The sequence below is a fragment of the Monodelphis domestica genome, chromosome 6 (genome assembly GCF_027887165.1).
Source record: "Monodelphis domestica isolate mMonDom1 chromosome 6, mMonDom1.pri, whole genome shotgun sequence".
Classification (NCBI taxonomy): domain Eukaryota; kingdom Metazoa; phylum Chordata; class Mammalia; order Didelphimorphia; family Didelphidae; genus Monodelphis; species Monodelphis domestica.
In genome coordinates this window covers 270,492,943-270,511,760 of record NC_077232.1, presented here as the reverse complement: position 1 = coordinate 270,511,760, position 18,818 = coordinate 270,492,943, and the positions used below count along the sequence as shown (strand labels likewise).

Here is an 18,818-nt window from a genome sequence, read left to right as displayed (position 1 = left end):
CATTTGATCTGTTGAAAACAAAAAGATAGAGTGAAATTGCTCAGAAATACCAGACCAATGTTGCTAATGACCTCTAGTCCCTTATAAAACAATATTGTAATTTGTTATTATATGTCTATTACCTAGCAGTCAATAATTTTTATTGACATTGAGTTTGTAAAAGAAAATAATATAATAATAAAAGAAAATAATATTTTGCTATAGAAATAGGTAAAATTCCTTTGGGCCCTAAATTTTATTTTTATCAGATCACAGGTTCTTTATCAGTTATTTATTTAGTTAGGATGAGTAAATATTAAAATCATGGAATCATTTAAAAATTTATTGGAGTTCATAGGACATAGGGCATGAACAAATAAGTGGCATGGTGATAGTGTATCAGGCTTTGAATTGGAAAGATTCTAGCTGAATCACCCTGAGCAAGTCATTTAACCTTGTTTTTCTCCAATTTCTTTTCTATAAAATGAACTGGAGAAGGAAATGACAACCTGTTCCAATAGCTTTACCAAGAAAATCCCAAATGGCGTCATGAAAACTTAGACATGAATGAAAAATGACTGAATAATAACAAAATGACATAGATTTAGATCTGGAGAGGTAGTAAGGTATCAACTAGTTAATTTCATTTATTAATTTAGGGATCAGATCAGTGACCACTTGCTGCCAAGATTGCTTTTCAATTTATCTTCTCATTTTAGCTGTATTGGTTATGTTTATGCAAGAACTTTAAAAATTTTACAGAATCAAAATTGTTCATTTTATTTGGGGAGGATTTAAAAATGTGCATTTTCTAATTTAAAATCTTTTAAAATTTTATTATATTTTAAAATACTGCATTTTTTCATGCCTGAATCATTAACTCTTCTCCTTATCCATAGAGCTGAAAGTAATTTCTCTCTTGTTCCTCTATTCTATCTATCCATTGATTGTTATTTTGGTATACAGTGAGAAAAGCTTATCTATACTTGATCTCTTCTAGAATAATTTCTGATTCTTCCCTCCCCTCCATTCCCCCTGCCCCCAGTTTTTACTTAATAATGAATGTACTCTTACAAATAACTAAGGTCTCTGGGCTCATCGAATCCTATTGTTCATTTGTTTACATATTTTGTACATTTACTCTTTTGTTTATTGACTGCTCTGTTTTTAACCAGTACACACAATTTAAGTTGATGATTACTGCTTTGTAGTATTGTGCAGAATAGTTTGAGATCAGATACCATCAGGCCCCTTTGCAGGTTTTGTTTTATTTTGTTTTTTTTTCTTAGCCCCTTGAAATTTCCCCTCACCTCCACCTTCAGTTTTTTTTGTATGTAACATTTCTTCACCCACTTCACTTCAAGTCCCAGCTTTTATAGGACAGTTCATTACTTAGCAAATGCTTATTGATTATTGAAACTGCTAATCTTTCTTCTCTCCCCTAAAACTGTTCTTCATTCCTCTTGGTACCTCCCTTTCTCTCCCCATTCTCCTAGTCCTCTAACCTCACTGAATTCCAATCACATTCATGACCCATTGGTAGATCAGGGAAGTCCTTGCCCCCTGGTTTCTTTGCCAGTCTCTAACTTGGTGCTACTATAATTTTTTTTCTACTCCAAATTCTGTTAGAGAAAGCCCCGAAGTCTCAGACTAGTCCATAGTCCATTATTTTACTATTTCTCTGATTCACACTCTCTACAGCAACAATCTTATACTTCCTCTGTTAGTACACAGCCTCCCCTGCCATTTTGCTGAAGAGAAAATACATTTTGTGGTCCTTTTTCTCCCTACTTATATACCTCAAAATCATCCTCTATTCTCTCCTCCACTGTGCCAGTCTGCATAAGAAGTTGCTGTTCTCCTTCCCTAGATTAGCTTCTTGATCCTGTACCATTTCATCTCTTTGGAGATAGCATCCATACTCTCATTTTTATTCCATCTTCTCTTTGATCTCTCTCCAGATCCATTAGTTCTTTCTTGGCTACCTATCAATATGCCTAGGAATCCCACATCCTTAATTACCCTTCCATCACCTCAGACTCTTCTACTATATCCCTTCTCCCTTTTGCAACAAAATTCATAGAAGTGTTTTTGTATGTTGTCTACATTTCCTTGCTACTCACCTTTCCAGTCCTTTAAAAGCTGCTCCTAAACCCTTATTTCTGCTGAAACTGCTCTCTCCAATGTTATTGATGATCCTAGAGATAGAATCAAGATGCTGGGTCTGCCTTATTTTGTGTGCTTCTAAAAATCTTGACATTCCTCTAAAGTTCACTAGGTGAACTAAGTTATTGCTAACCTGGAAAAAATAAGCCAACCAACCATCCAACTTCTGACTAGGAGAAATGTTCAATGACACTGGAAAGTATACTTATTCTTTCTAGGCAAAACAATGGAAAACACCTGCCATATTGCAGTAATCGTGCCCACAAGGTGCCAAACACAACTCAGCATTGACATTCTTCTGTATCTTCATTAATCTCCTAATTCTTTCCCTCTCTTTGCCATCAGTGTATATATATCTACCACTTGTCTTAACCTTTTTTAACTTCCTAAGTACAAAAGACTTGGTCCTGTATGAGAAAGTAATGTCTACAGAGGAATTAAAAAAAGAGATATTAAAATGTCAAGCGAAAACCTTCAGATGCAAACTAAATATTCCCTTTCTCCAGAAAAGTAAAACACTAACTCAAATGGATGGGATGAAGTCAGTCACGAATTCACTTCCAGGGCACAAATCGTATTCATCATTCTACCTTTGGCCACTCATCTACATAAAATTCTCCAAGAAATATGAGTTGGGACAGAACTGAAATGCATCCCCATAAGACAAGACAGAAGTGGCTTCCTGACTGAAAGGGCCAAAAAAGATTTGTTAAAGAGTAGATGTCAGATTCACCTGCCTGGAGGTGACTTGGGGAGAATCCAAGGAAAGCTCTGATTCCAGCTTCAAGACCTCGCTTTTTTACTCCAGCTGAAATGAGTCAGGTAACATTCCAGCAGAGTACCTCAGCCAAGCGGGTGACTGAGGGTGGAGAAGACTGCAGCTGCCTTCAGAAGAGCAGAGCTCTGAGAAGAGCCCAGTGCAGCCAGGCTCCCCTGGCAGAGGCCCAAGCCAGCAGCCACTGTCCAGTGGCACTGCAGCCTGCCAGCTGAGTAAGGCCAGCAGAAGCCAAAATAAGAGGCCAATGTTCCTAACACAACATGAGAGGATTTGTTCTTTCTGTGTGGAATTTCAACTTCCTTGACCAGTCTGACTCTTGGAGTTTAGTTTGTGTTTTAAGAAACAATCATCATCATAAAATGTTTTTATAAGAAACATAACTGTGTCTCTTGACAAATACATAAATGGTATTAAAGTAAACATAGGGACATTGCTGAAACCATAGAGAATTTACAAAGTAGGTTGGAAGTGAGGAGGGAGGGAGATTCTGTTGGCACCACTTTGAGCTCTGTGTGGAACTAGATGGAGGGAGCTTTACATGTTTGTTAGTTTGATGTTACTATCTCTGTAAAACCTGCTTATTCATGACCTATCTCTCAAATGGTAGTCTTATCTCCGAGGGAATATGTAGTGTTGGGAGAATATATGGAAAGTGCATAGAGGATGAAATGTTAAACTTCTGACTTACTCCTGAGATTTGATCCTATCCCTGAATTATCCTGCTGAGTTATACAGAATTAAGTTATAGATTTTGTTTGGAAACCTCTATAAATGTTTCCTTTTTATACATAGGGTACTTGTTTAGATTAAGGGGGGGCAGCTAAGAGGCTAAATGGATAGAGTCAGGCTTGGAGATGAGAGGTCCTGGGTTCAAATCTAGACTCAGACACTGCCTACCTCTGTGACCCTGAGCAAGTTCCTTAACCCCCATTGCCTATCCATTATTCTCTTCTGCCTTAGAACCAATACAAAGTATTGATTCTAAGATGCAAAGTAAAAAAAGTAGGGGGGTGGGGTGGGAATCTATTGCATTAATATTCTCAGATGTTAAATGAGGAAAGAAAATTAAAGTAGTTGAATTTATCGGTAGCAAAAGTGAAATTGCAGATTTTTTGAAGTTACGTGTTCATAAACATTTAATAAAATAACTTAATTCTTTTTTTAATGGTGGTAAGAAGCCAGCACAGGACCTGCTCCCCTCAATCCACAGGCAGGTTGATTCATCCTTCTAAGACATAGTTACTCAATAAAGAATCTGTTAAGTGCCTACTAAGCTCCAGACCCTGAGCTTAAAGTCTGGGAGTAAAAAGGAAGATAAAGACAATGCTTCCCCTCAAGAAGCTCCCCATGTAATGGGGGAGACAGGCAAATACCTATGAACAAACAATGCATTTACAGGATGAATCGGAAATAATCAATAGAGAGAAAGCTTTAGAATTAAGAAAAGTGAAGAAGTTAAGAGTTCAGCTAGGGCTGAAGGAAACAAGGTAGCAGAGATGAGGAAGAAGAAAATTCTTGCATGGGGGACAAGCCTTAAAAAATGGAGTATGTTATTTGAGGAACAGCAAGAAGGCCAGTGCAGCTGGATTGAAGTGGGGAGCAGAAGGAATGACAAGAGTAAGAAGCTTAGAAAGCAGGGGGACATATTAGGAAGGGCTTTGAATGCCGAACAGAGGATTTTTCTATTTGGTCCTAGAAGTGATTAAGGAACTGCTGGAGTTTATTAAGTAGGAAGTGACTTGGTTGGACCCATGCTCTTTAGGGAGATCACTGTGTCAGTTGATTGGAGGATGGATAGGTGTGGGGAGAGGCTTGGGACAGGCAGACTATTAAAGAAGAATAGACATGACATGATGAGTACTTGCACCACGGTAGGGGCATATTTGAGAAATATCATGGAAATAAAATCAACAAGCCTTAGCAATAGATTGGAGATAGAGGGTGAAAGTTGGGGAACCTGACTCATCTCCACAGAATTTTGTCTACCATGCCATAGAAACCTATTCACCTAACTCACTTCTTAGTTTCCTAGGAAACTCTCTAATCCTATACATTCCAAAATAGATGCCTCTCTGAATTGGTAGAGGGAATCCCTCAAAGAGAGTTGCCCTACATTGATGAAGTTATAGATCCAGTCCAAAAAACATTTATTTTTTATATTCTCTCCTCATAAATGTATTATTCACATGGCAATTTTTTATTATTTTAGAAGTATATGAAAAATACATTTGCATTTACAAAAAAAAGAAATTTCTTTCCCTAAAAGCTCTCTCTACTCACAGACAACTTCTTCCATTGGAGGTCCCCTTCTCCTCTGATTGACTGCTTCCTCCTAGAACCTCCATTTATCACAGGAGGCTCAAGCCACCCATATCCTCTTACCTTTCCAGACTATGCTTCTGACTCTGTGTTTTCTCCATCAGAGTGCCTTCATCACCTCACCCTGTCCTTTTCAGCTCCCTTTTATGTGAAGTCTTCTCTCAACTGAATCTATGCCCCTTGAGGGCAGAGACTCTTATTCTGGTTTACTGTAGTGCCTGGCTTGTTAATTTGAATTGACTTGAATACTTGACATTTCCTTTCTTTTCTGCATCTGAGCATAGGCTAACTTTCCATGCTTATAATGTATCTCAATTCAGCCACTTAGAATCCCCAGCCTCAAGGTTCAGTTCAAACTTATTCTCTTTATGAAATAATTTCTGGCCCTTTCTAGGTGTAAATACAATTTTCTTATATTTTATTTGTTATATATGTTATATATATATATATAAGAATGAAGTCAAATGCAGTCTGCACCTAAACTGGGAATAGCCTTATTGCTTCATCACAATTTTCTGATTGAGAATGAAAAGGATAACATTTTTAGAAATAGAAACATATAACATTTGGCTGTTCAAATGGAATGACATTTTTAATTGATTTATTTTCTCTACTTTCATATATTGTTTTTTCAGTCTATAATCTTCATTCGTGACCGAAACGCTCATGGTCAGGAGTTGTCTGGCTATATTGACTATGCACACAGACTTAAGATGGAAGATTTCGAAGTCTACTTTACTGGAAAAAGAAAACTGCTTCCAAGGCCCACTGATTTGAGGTAAGTTATATGTGATTTTTTATGATACCACCCACCCCTAACCAGTCAGATTATAACATCTGTTAGAAAAGAGAAGAGATTTCCATTCTGATCATTTTACTTAAACCTAGATAATGGGGTTGACTTGTCCAGAGTCATACAGCTAGGAAGTGCCTGGGGCCACATTTGAACCTAGGACCTCCCATCTCTAGGGATCTCTGATCATTTTAAATAGAAAAAATACTTATTCTTTCTATGCATTATTTTTTAGGCTTCGTTATAAATACTGTATCCATAAGTGTTTGTCATTAATAAGGAAACACATGTTTATTTCTCAGATTTAATATGTAACTATGATACAGCTAAATCTTTAACTTTGATAGCATTTTTAATATGTAACTGTTCTATTGCTAGCCTCTGGGCACAGAAGGAGTTGGCCTTCATGCATGTTTCCTCTTCCCTCTGCAGAGTCCTCCCAGGCCAGGATTACTCTTTAACAAAAGAAATTAGTTTTTAGTATGTTTTGCACTGACTGCACAGGTAATGAGAGAGCCTCTGCTGTCTACTGACCTCAAACTCAGGTCACTATAATTTTATTGCTTCTAACCTAGAATGGAAGGAGTTCCCTAATGCCTGGTTCCTGCTTTTTCTATAAGTAGACCAGTCTCTTAGGGTGTGGCTGCTTTATATTATCTGAATCTTTTTTTTTAAATTCTGTACAACAAACATCTTACTTTGTCTGAAAAAAACAACTGCTAGTAAATGTACAACCTGGATTTAATCATTGGCACATAAAACAAGTAGAAGAGAGCAAAAGAACTTCAAAACACAATAAGAAGAAATGAGCACTTTATTTTATGGCTATAAATGGTCACTCAGGCAAGCAGTAAACATTAAGTGCCTACTAAGGGGGTCACAAAGGAAAGTAACAGTCTCTGTTCTCAAGAAGTTCATGGTCTAAAGGAGAATCCCTCATACAAACAACTCCACAAAAACTATGTACAGAATAAATTGGAAATAACCAACAGAGGGAAGACACTAGAATTAGAAGGGAATCAGGAAAGCCTTTTTACAAAAGATAGGAAGGCCAATGCCCCTGGATTGAAGTGCTAGGAGGGGCCAAGGGAAAGGGAAGGGGGAGAATTACAAAGTATACTATAAAAATTCTATAAATAATAACATACAAAAATACAAACATATATATAAAGTATAAGATGAAAGTGGGACAGGTTATAAAGGACTTTGAATGCCAAACAGAAAATTTTAATTTGATCCTGGAGGCAAAAGGAAATTTAGAGTTTATTGAGGTGTTGGGAGAAGATAACATAGTTAGGCCTGCATCATAGAAAGATTACTAATTAATTTATTGTGATTCATTCATTATGATTAAGTGATTTGGAGCCACCAAGGGATTGGGGAGGGGATGGACACACCCATTTATTTGGATACTCACCAGCATAGACCGCTATGGCATGATTCAATCACACTTTTAACAAGGCACATAGAAAAACTGTAGAGAGGTCCAGGGGCAGATAGTAAAGAGGGATGGGATTGGGAAATGGAAAGGACCTAGAGAGTCACTTACATAGCAATGAACTGGAGTTGGGACCGGAGTTGGGGATTTCATTTTAATGGGTTTTGGGGGAAGATAGACTGTATCGGATCTGTACCTGTGTGGGGTTAGCTTATTAGTATATCCCATCATCTCAAAGTTGTTTGCAGCACCTGGTGTTCTGTGGGTCTTACTGCAGCTACCTAGAGCATAGTTGAGACTTACAGAGCTCTGGCAGTTGGCAAGAATCTGGGGCCCTCACAGTAAGGCTTGCTTCCCTGATTTAGCACATCACCTCAGGATGTGGTTTTTAGTTAATTTGTCAGACAGTTTACAAAGTAATCATCGTGTTCCTTAATCTATGGGACAGTCTATAAGTGACTTCTAAATCCCCTTTGCAATACTGCTTCCTACTCCTGTTACTATACTAACTACTAAGGGGGTTGTTGGGGGCCAGAACAAGATACGATTTTAATATGATTCCTTGGCAGCTCTGTGGAAAAAATGGCCTGGAGTGGGAGAAGACTTTTGGCAGATAAACCTATCAGCAGGCTACTGTAATAGTCTAGGGGTGAGGTTATGAGAATAATTTGGGTAGAAGACAGGGATATCTGAGATGTCTGAAACAGAAGCTTATTCTCTTCATCAGTAAAACATAAGAGAATATAAAAGAGAATTTGACTGTTTTCCATTAAAATGGAGCCTAATTCCTTGGGAATAGGAATTCTGGCCATTATTCCCCTAGCATGAACAAGTTCTGTGTTATGAATTTATATGGGTGGAAGGTCAATTCAGCCATTCAGTCACCACACCTCCTTACCCTTAGCACTGAAACCTTTATCAGTTGAGAACACATATTGACTCAATCAGAGGTGTGAACAAGGTCTCTATATTGAATAAATCAAAGGGCTTTATACTGTCCTGTTGGACTTTTATAAATCTAGTAAGCTCTTTTAAAATTGGAGATTTTAAGGTATGGAAACCTTCTCTTAAGGATGTCCTGTAGGATTCTGATACTGTTTTCTTGGGGCACGAGTGTTGTGTGATTCTAGGATCTCAGGTAAAGCTCAGCTTTCAGTGCTTCTAAAGTAGTCTGATCTAGGGCAAAGTCTGATTGCTGTCCCCCTCATCTGAGTTCTCTAAGTTATTGACCAGGATTTGGGTCTCAGTAACACAACCATGGTTTTGCCCCAGATTTAAGTTCCATTGGACTGCTTCTAGACTCAGCTCCTATCAGCCAGGTGAAAAATTCTATGGGTTCAGAGTGGCAGAACTTCAGGATCCCCTTTGGTCTGATTCTTCTTATTCTGCAGCATATTTTAGGCTTGGGGCTTTTCTACTAATCAATCACTAAATAACTATTAAATACCTACATTATTGTAGGTACTGTGCTAAGAAAAGAGACAGACAGTTTCTACCCTCAAGGAGTTTATCATCTAGGAGGGGAAACAACATGTAAACAAATATATACAAAGTAAGTTATATACAGGATAAATAGATAAACAGAGGAAAACTACTAGAATTAGGTGGAGTTAAAGAAGGCTTCCTGAAGCAGCTGGGATTTTAGTTGGAATTTATAGGAAACCAGGGAGGTCAGAGCAGAGGAAGGGGAGCATTCCAGGCCTGGGGCACAGCTAGAAAGAACTTTTAGTGCCAAAAGATAAATGGAGGATCTTCTTTGTGGAACAGCCAGGAGGCTGGTGTCTCTGCATCAAATGGGATATATTGGTGAGTAAGGTGTAAGGAGCCTGGAAACTAGGCAGGGCCAGGTTATGAAGAGATTTAAATGCCACACAAAATATTTTGTATTTAATGCTAGAGGTAATAGGAAACTATTAGAGAGTATTTATTAGGAGAGAAGAGCTATGACTATCCTTTTAATGACTAAATGGAGTATAGACTTGATAGGGAAAGACTTGAGGCAGACAGGCCCATGAAAAGTCTATTGATTGCAATAATCCAGGAGTGAGATGATGAGGGCCTATAGTGGTGTGTCAGAGGAGAGAAGGGGGCATATTCAAGAGTGACATTGACAGGCTTTAGCCACAGATTAGATAGGGTAAGTGAAAGATAGTTAGGAATTCAGGATAACTTAAGAGGGTGGTGATGATGAAGGTGGGAGGAAAGATAATGAATTCTATTTTGGACCTATAGTGAGTTTAAGATATCCAGTTCTAGATGTCTGAAAGGCAATTGGAGATGTGAAGTTGGAGGTCAGCAGAGAGTTTGGGACAGGATAAGATAGATTGGGAACTGCCAGCATAGAAATCATCACCAAATCCATGGGAGTTAAGGAGATCACCAAATGAAGCAGTATAGAAACAGAAGGGAAGATATGATCTGAATGAAGAGCCAGAAAATGATACTGAGAATAAGTCAGATATGCAGAAGAAGCAGGAGAATGGTGTCCTGAAAATGTAAAAAGAGGAGTGATTAACAGTGTCAGAGAAGCTGAGGAAAAGGGCATTGGATCTGGTGACTAGGATCACTGGTAAATCTGGAGAGAGCAATTTCAGTAAAATGGTAAGTTTGGAAATTTGAGTGTAAGGGGCTAAGAAGAAGGTGGAAGCATCTATTATAGATAGTTTTTTTCAGGGAACTTACTTACAAAAGGTAGAAAAGAAATAAGATAATAGCTGAGAGTGTGGACCTGAATGCTCCTCACCTTGAGGGGCCAACCTCAGGCACACTCTAGATCTGTTATCCAGAACTGGGGAGTAGGAGGTGGCACCTATTCCTGCATTCTTCCACAAGGTTAGGCCCTGTGTATAAGTCTAGGACCTCTTGCCCCTGTTGTGAGACCTTTGGTCTCTTTCACTTCCTGCTCTGGGATCCATGACTACTAGCTACATCTCATCTCTAATGTCTGCAGACCTCTCTATCTCCCCATGCTAACCTAGGCCAGAAAAATGATTCACTTGAATTTTTTTTGTTGGGAGAGAAAACTTTCCAACTAGTACTAACTAAGATTCTAGATTTATGTTCTAGATTTATGGAGAAGAGTTATGGTGGAGAATGCCTCTGTACTCATTTCTGCTACTCCACCAAACCATCTGGTTTCTCAAAGGTGATTATTCTGTAGTATTGGTCTGATCATGTCACTTCTGCAGTGGATGGTTTGGGCATCTTCAATATCTATCCATAACTCTTAAACACTCCTGCTTCAGCCACCTTCTTGGCTGTTGCAACAAATTGTTCTCATTTGCCCATTCCACAGAAGAAAGTCTTCACATACTGGGGGTAGATATCTTCCTAACACTGTGAATTTCAAAACTATTCCACCCTAATCAGACCATTCTTTAGAAGATGTGATTTAGCTATTTCCTGATCAGTAACAATGGAGACACTTGGAATAACAGGATCAGGTCTTGGAAACTCTACATTCTCCACCCTACTCAGTTTAACAAGATTTTGAAGGTTTGCATCAAACTCAAGATTTAATTATCTGAGGAAATGGCCTTCAACAGACATGTGCAAAAAAAAAGGACAGACCTCTGGACTGTCCTAAGTCAAGCTAAGTCCTCATTGGTACAGATGAGACGCAGAAAAATGATGTAAAAACGTCCATATAAGACACGGCACTTCCTGGCCCCTGCTCTTTCCCTGGAGAGATGACTGGCTGGCAGCGTGCTAAGCTTTCCAACAAGAGTGTTGGGTGGTGAGTTTTTCCTTGGAGCTGATTTCAGGTTTGGGCATCTTAGCTGAGCCCCTTTGGAGGTCAGGCTGATTCCTTCCTCCTTCATACTCCAACCCCTTACTCCCTTATCTCCTATTCTCCCTAATATCTGGCTTTCTCTGCATGTCTCAAAAGTTCTTCGCTTCTATTCCTGCCTTCCTTCAACATTCAGCTCAAGTCTGCCTTCTACAGGAAGCTTCTCCTTATCCTTCCCCCATTCCCAGCTGCTAATACCTCCCTTTTCAGATTACCTTTCATCTACTCTGAATAGATCTTTTACATACTAGTTATTTCCAGATTGTCTCTATACTCCTTGAGGGCTGGTTTTCTTCTTCCTTTATTTTTATACTACAGGTGTGGAGCATTAGTAAAAATTTAATGAATGTTAGTTTACTGCCTGAGGCCTAGGGAGATTAAGTGAGTTACTCTGATTACACAGTTAGTAAATATTGGGAGTGGGATTCAAACATCCCACTCCCAGCTCCATGGCCAATGTTTTATTACACCACACTACCCTTTCTACTGTCGTCTCTCCTTTTCTCTTCTTTACCCTTATCAAAGTAACTTCCCATCTAGATTAATAATAATAATAATCAAGTTTATATATGTATGTATATATACCCATAAGCATGTATAAAAAAATATTGTATTATCCATTTCAGATAATGAGAAATCACATCTTGGCAAGGATTAAGAAACCATCCTGTAATTAACATTACAATAGCCAAAAAATGAATTAGCATTATTTGTCTCCTCTTTCTAATTCATTTTGCAATTCCATTGGTTCAAACTAATTCACAAATTTAAAACAATACTTAACATAATGTGGATGATTATTACCCGAATGACCACATTTTTAGATTTCCTCATTCTAGTTTTGAAATGTTTTGTTGAGAAAACAAAATATTATTGAGAATGCTATTATATTAGAAAAAAATAAAAAGTATTGCTACCTGGATTGAACATGAATGCTTTACAATATAAATAAAATATATGTATAGTTAATTATGCTATTCCTCAAATAATATTCTAATATTTCTCTACAAAAGTTGTTTCAGCTAATAACAGTCCAATCATAATGACAAAAAGATACCCAGAGGGGGCAGCTGGGTGGCTCAGTGGATTGAGAGTCAGGCCTAGAGAGGGGAGGTCCTAGGTTCAAATCTTGCTTCAGACACTTCTCAGCTATGTGACCCTGGGCAAGTCACTTAACCCCCATTGCCTAGCCCTTACCACTCTTCTGCCTTGGGACCAATACACAGTATTGATTCCAAGATGGAAGGTAAGGTTTTAAAAAAAAAATAAAAGATACCCAATCATCAGTATGATATGTATGTATACCTAGCTCTTACCTTATTAAACTAATTTAATTAATAAGCTAATTAAATTAAACTAATAAAATAATAATTTTCCTCTAGTCTGATGAAGGGAATAGTTTTACAGGAAGATCAGAAGACTTGTATTAACCAATGTAGAATGACATTAGCAGAATCAGAATTATTCCTATAACTATATTGTAAAAACAAAGAACTTTGAAAATCTTCAAAATGTTTATCTATCCAATGATCAACCTTGACAGGAGATATATCCAAGGCATGTTTTGAGAAAAGAAATGACAATATTGGGATTGGATATGTTCAGTAAGAGTATTATGTCAAGAATTGCATTTGAAGTTGAAAGCCTGGAGGGTTGATGGAAAATTAGTAAAGTATGAAAGTTTTAGGTAAAAGATTAAAGTTCTGTTTTAGATATGGTGATACATGACTACAACTTAGGTGAGAGACTGAGGCTGGATATTTAGTAAATAGTGTTCATAGAGATGATAGATAAGCCAAAGGGAGCTGATGAAATTGTTAGGGAAAATAATATGTAGGGAGAAGATAGGGCTCTGTGTGTGTTCATAACATGTATGAAGAAAAGGAAACCAAACTCAAAGAGATTTCTTTATTAACATGTCAAGGCATTTGTTCCTATTATAGCAAATTCAAATTCCCACAGTACAGATTTGATTTTTATAACCTTTCTGATCCACTCAGAATACATAGTCCATCAGCATCATTTTGTAGCAATTTAGAATAGGAAAGTTAAGCATTTCACCAGAGGAGAAATAGAGAAAAAGGGGGCTCGATCAAGGGAGAAAAGGGAAATATTGTGAAATGCAAAACAAATCAATACCTTTAACTCATCTGAAAGTTTTGAGAATTTCAATTTTCACATACTATTTGTTCTTTTCACCTTGCTCTGTAGGGTAATATGGATAATGCATTTGGGAAGATTAAAATAATACTTTTTATTACTTAATGGCCTGACATATAACATTTATCCTTTTGTCACTTGATGTTATTCAAGAGACCTCAAACTGGAAAACATGATTTTAAAATTTTTCTATAAGTGTTAAGGCATTTCTGTATTTGAAGATCTCAATCCATCTTGAAAATTTATAGACAAATTCCAAAACATATTCAAAGCCCATGACTTTAGACATTTGTGTGAGATTTATCCTTGAATGCTCAAATGGACTTGGAAAAAGTTCAGGACCCAACTCTCCTTTTTTCAGTCTTGTTACTCCAGGATGAAATTTTAAATATATCATTTAGGACCATCATTTTTAGTTGTCATTTTGTCATTGCTTTTACTAGCGCAGCAGCAAAATGTCTAGGATTATGAATGGAAATCACTTAAAAGCCAATTACATATATCCTAGTCACCAAGTAGAAATATTCTAATCTTGTTGCCTTGCTTCTTATTCCTGTGCCTCTACCAGCCTCCCCATTAGGCAGGAGGGAAGCAGCCACAAGGCAGTTGAAGCTATTGAAGATTAGTGGAGAAGTAGAGATTGTAGAGGAAGGAATGTACTGGAGAATGCTGAATGGAACACTAAAGGCTTAATGACCTGACATGCCATTGAATTTGAAATTTTGTTACCCAGGGTCAGCTAGGTGGCTTAGTAGATGGAGAGCTACACCTGACAAGTCACTAAACCCCATTGCCTAGCCCATACCATTCTTCTGCCTTGGAACCAAAGCAGTTTTGATTCTAAGGCAGATGGTAAGGGTTTTTTAAAAAAGAAAGTGCATTACCTCTAGATGGAGCCTAGGAATCATCAGAGTTGCAAGAATGTAATCAGAAGGGCCTCCACAGGTGATATTTGTACAAACTTAGTCAACAGTATTTCAACAAAGTACTCATTTTGTCATTTCAGTAGGATTTGTGAAAGAACTCTTCTTATAGAAAACTCAACTTAGTTATCAATGCACACTGAAAGGAATTGATGGAAACTATGTAAGACATCACTGCCACCTCTAAAAATGTAGTACCTACTTCACTCCTAGCCAGACATGCTGTAGGGGCTAGAATTACATGTCAGACGTATGCTGTTTCATGGACGTATAGATGGTAAATTCCCATGGCACAAAAATAGACCTACCTCCAGGTATCCTGGAGATCTCAGCCAACAAGTTACCTTTGAACTAATTGGAACACTATCACAGACCAAACTGTGTTCTATTGTCTCTTAAACATCACCTTGAGCCATAACAAGTCAAGAACGTTGCACTTAATAAATATTGCTAACCCCAAATACTTCAATCCTCCAAAGCATAAAATGAACAGTTTCAATATATAATGATCTATTTTGTGGAAAGTGGATAAAGTCTCCATGATCCCAGCATTGTCACCTATTAGAGTTGTCTTGAACATGCTTTCAGGAATCCGTCCCAAGAAGAGCTGGCATGCTACTAATTTTATTCAGCTATAAAAGTAATTATTTCACAAATCTATGCAATATTGTCCAAAGAACATTAAATATAAAAGAATAATGATAGCATCTTTTCCTAGATTCCTTTAGACCTAAATCCCATTGAAATAATGCCAAAACAACTTTAGTATTCATCCACAAAATGTACCTTATACTAAAACATTATAACATCAGAGCAATTTAAGATTCCCTTTTATACTTTTAGTGTCAATAATACTGTCACTTTAGTTCATAAATCTAATGTCTTAAGGCTTCAAAAATTCTCATTCCTTACTAAAGCCTATCTTAAGTGAAAGCCATATACTAATTAAAAAATTGTTAATTTAATTTTTAAGATTATTAATTATCAGTAGCCTATATAGAACACAGAATGACGTACAGAAAACCAAGCCATGTATCAATCAACTAACAACTTATTTATCAGACTGAAGAGTACTTCCTATGAAGTAAATGTTTTTCCGACTTAATCTAAAATATTTGAAATTTTACCAGCAAGCAGAGTTTCTTTAGCATAAGATTGCAAGAAAATTGCTTAAGTCTCCAGTGATATAAAAATGATTAAAAAAATGGACCTCACTCTTTGACAACAGGGGCTTTTTCCTTAATTCTTTTTTCATCTTTGTCTTTTTCAAAGTAAAAGGCACTATCGTGTTACACTGGCTACAACTCTTGTCCCTTCTCCATCTTGACCCCTTGGTGAACCAGTTCATCTCTACATTGTCCTCTTCTCTCAAGTCCCTTGACCCCTTATCCTCCCCACAGTTCTGCCATACCAAGTCCCAGCCTTGAGTTAGTCCCAATTTCTGCAGCTATGGTTCATGCTCACATGCTGCTGAGATGAATCTGGACAAAATCATAAAAGCAGGCTAACTGAGTCCACTACAAATATATGTTATATAATCTCCATTGGGCCCTTACTAAAGCCAAGAAATCTTTCCAGCATCTTTTCTTAATCTTTTCATGACTCTTATCCCTTCTCCCACCTCCCAGAGAAAACTTTACCTCATATTTTGTTGGAAATGTTAAGGGCCAGTCGCTAAGGGCTCGTTTTTAATCCCCTCTTCTTCATCTCACATTACTCAGAGAACTTCTGCTACTATGTCCTCCTTCACCCTGTATCACATGAAGAAGGCAAGAAGAAATACTATTGGATAAGTTCATGCAAATGTCAGCCATGGACCTTTTGTCCAAATCAAATCTCTCTATGAGCACAAGTGATCCCACTGCATCCTGTCTTCTCTAACATATTGTCTCCTTTATCATCCCTATTCTTTAATTAATCTTTAATCCCAACCTTCCTGTCTACTGACTGTTTCCCTCCTGGCCACAAGCATACTCATTTGTTGTTTAATAATTTCATTTGCATCTGATTCTTGGTGACTCCATTTGGGATTTTCTTGGCAAAAATACTGGAATGCTTTGTCATTTCCTTATCCAACTCATTGTACTGTTGAGAAACTGAGGCAAATAGGATTAAGTGACTTGTCCAGGGTCACACAGCTAGTCAGTGTTTGAGAACAGATTGGAACATAGGAAGATGAGTATTCCTGACTTCTGACCTGGTATTCTATTATTCTCTGTGCCACCTAGCTGCTCCAAGCACACTGATGACATCTCTCTTTTCTTTCCTAACTAAACTGCTTAAGATGGCCACTGACAACCAATGTCTTCAGCTCCTTTCATCTTACTCTTTGCTGGCTTCCAACCTCATCACTGAACTAAAAAAAAAGTTACTAATCTCTTAATTTCCAATTCTCAACCCTCCTGCTCTTTGATTTGCAGCCTTTGATACTCTCTTCTCTGGGGGTTTCCATGACTCTCTCTCTTCGTCCTCCATGTCCCACCACCTCTTCTCAGTGATGGATATTTCTCTACATCATCCCTGCTCTCCACCAAGGCATGCTCCTGGGCCCGCTTCTCTTCTTCCTCTCCACTCTTTTGCTAAGTGACCTCATTAGCTCCTATGGATTCCATTATCATCTCTGGGCTAACTATTCTCATATTCTCTCACTTTTCTCTCCCCAACCCTCTCTACTAACTCTCATCTGCTCATTGGACAATTCTAACTTGATGTCCTTCCTGTAGGCATCCCAAATTCAATAAGTATGTCCAATCCCAAACATACCACCTTTCTCCTCAATCCCACTCCCTTCTTTAACTTTCCCATGATCATCCTCAACTTCCTCCTGTCTCGCACCCTCCATATCCGATCTGTGGTCAAATTCTTCTGATCAAGCCTCAAACTGAACTAATGCAAGAGTGTGCTTATGGTCTCCACACCTTAGTCTCTCCTGATTATTCCAGTCTGTCCTCAAATCAGCTATCAAAATGACTTCCCTCAAGCCCGGGTCTGCCATGTCACCTTCTTCTTCATTCACCTTCACTGGCTTCCTCTCACCTCCAGGTAACAAATACAAAATCCTCTGACTTACCTCTGTCTTAGAATCAATCCAAATATTGGTTTCAAGGCGGAAGAACAGTAAAGGGCTAGGCAATGCAGGATAACATCAGTTCATACAGCTAGGAAGTGTCTGAGGCCAAATTTGAACCCAGGACCTCCCGTCTCCAGGCCTGGCTCTCTATCCACTAAGCCACTTAGCTGCCTCCAAATCCTCTGACTTTTGAAGCCCTTCACAACCCAGCCCAATTCTACCTTTCTGATCCCCACCTATGATCTAATAACACTGATTCTTTTACTATCCTTCACTCCATCGCCAGACTAGGACCTTTTCACTGGCCATTTTCCTTGCCTGCCCTTTGTCATCTCTGTCTTATGCTTCCTTTAAATTCCAACTAAAACCCCACCTAGCTCAATGGCCTTTTCCTGATCTAGCTCAGGGATGGGTTTTTTTAACCTTCTGCTGATTATCTACAATTTATCCTGTCTATCTCTCGTTTGTACATAGTTGTTTGCCGATTGTCTTTTGAATTAGACCATGAGCTTCTTGAGAGCAGAGATTATGACTTATCATCGTGAGTTCTGTCCTTAGCACAGTTCCTGGCACATAGTAAGTGCTTAACAAATGCTAGTTTACTGACTAAATGATTAAATGGGTGAGTGATAGGCATATATTAAGCATCTGCTTTGTTCAAAACTCTACCAAGTGCCAGGGATACAAATGGAAAAAGTAATATACACTGCTCAAGTGCCTTCAGTTTTAGTAGGTGAGACAACACATTTAGAAGGTTTCGATTACACATAAGATAGAACGTCTTAGCCATGGTCCCTAGGGTACAACAGCAAAACAAATGCGCCTTCTTTAGTATCATTTCAACTGATAAAATATTATTAGCTACAGATATTGAATTATTTGGCAGTGCCTAGGACTTTGGTAGTGAGAAACTTTTTTCCAGGTCTTCACTACCTATGACTGCAATATAATGCCCACAGGAGCAGGTAATATTTTCTACTAGTTTCTTCCCTAGATGACGGCAATGGGCTCACCTGGAAGCATTGCTATTCTCAAGACATTTGGGGTCAGGAGTCTAGATAATCTCAATCAGGGTCTTGAATGGAAGTAATTATTGGTGGTTTTGGTAATTTGATTTGATTTGATAAAGTGTATCTTTGTACTTAACTAGGCCTTCACTTCAGTTATCATGGGTAGAAATTATAGGGACCCATAACCTTAGATGTGGAATAGTTTTGGAGAGAGCTAAAACTGATATTTGTTGCCTTTTATCTCTTTCTCAGGGATCAGGTATTCTTGCCTCTAAGCTAAGCTGGCTTGTCTACCATGTTGGTGGCAGTTGGTCAGCTGTTGGTTAATAGGGCTGGCTCCTTCTCTTCAAGAGTTGCTTCTTGGAATGATGGCTTTGGGAACACAGATGAAA

At 38.1% G+C, this 18,818-nt stretch overlaps 1 protein-coding gene across 2 annotated transcripts in view; it reads left to right on the top strand.

Moving 5' to 3' along the window:
- CFAP299 (cilia and flagella associated protein 299) overlaps nt 1-18,818 on the top strand; it is a 530,824-nt gene that overhangs the window by 436,258 nt on the left and 75,748 nt on the right. For both annotated transcript variants that reach the window (XM_001371531.4, XM_056803233.1), the window contains exon 4: nt 5,878-6,020. In XM_001371531.4, the coding sequence (XP_001371568.1) occupies nt 5,878-6,020 (143 nt within the window). The remainder of the gene's footprint in view (nt 1-5,877; nt 6,021-18,818) is intronic.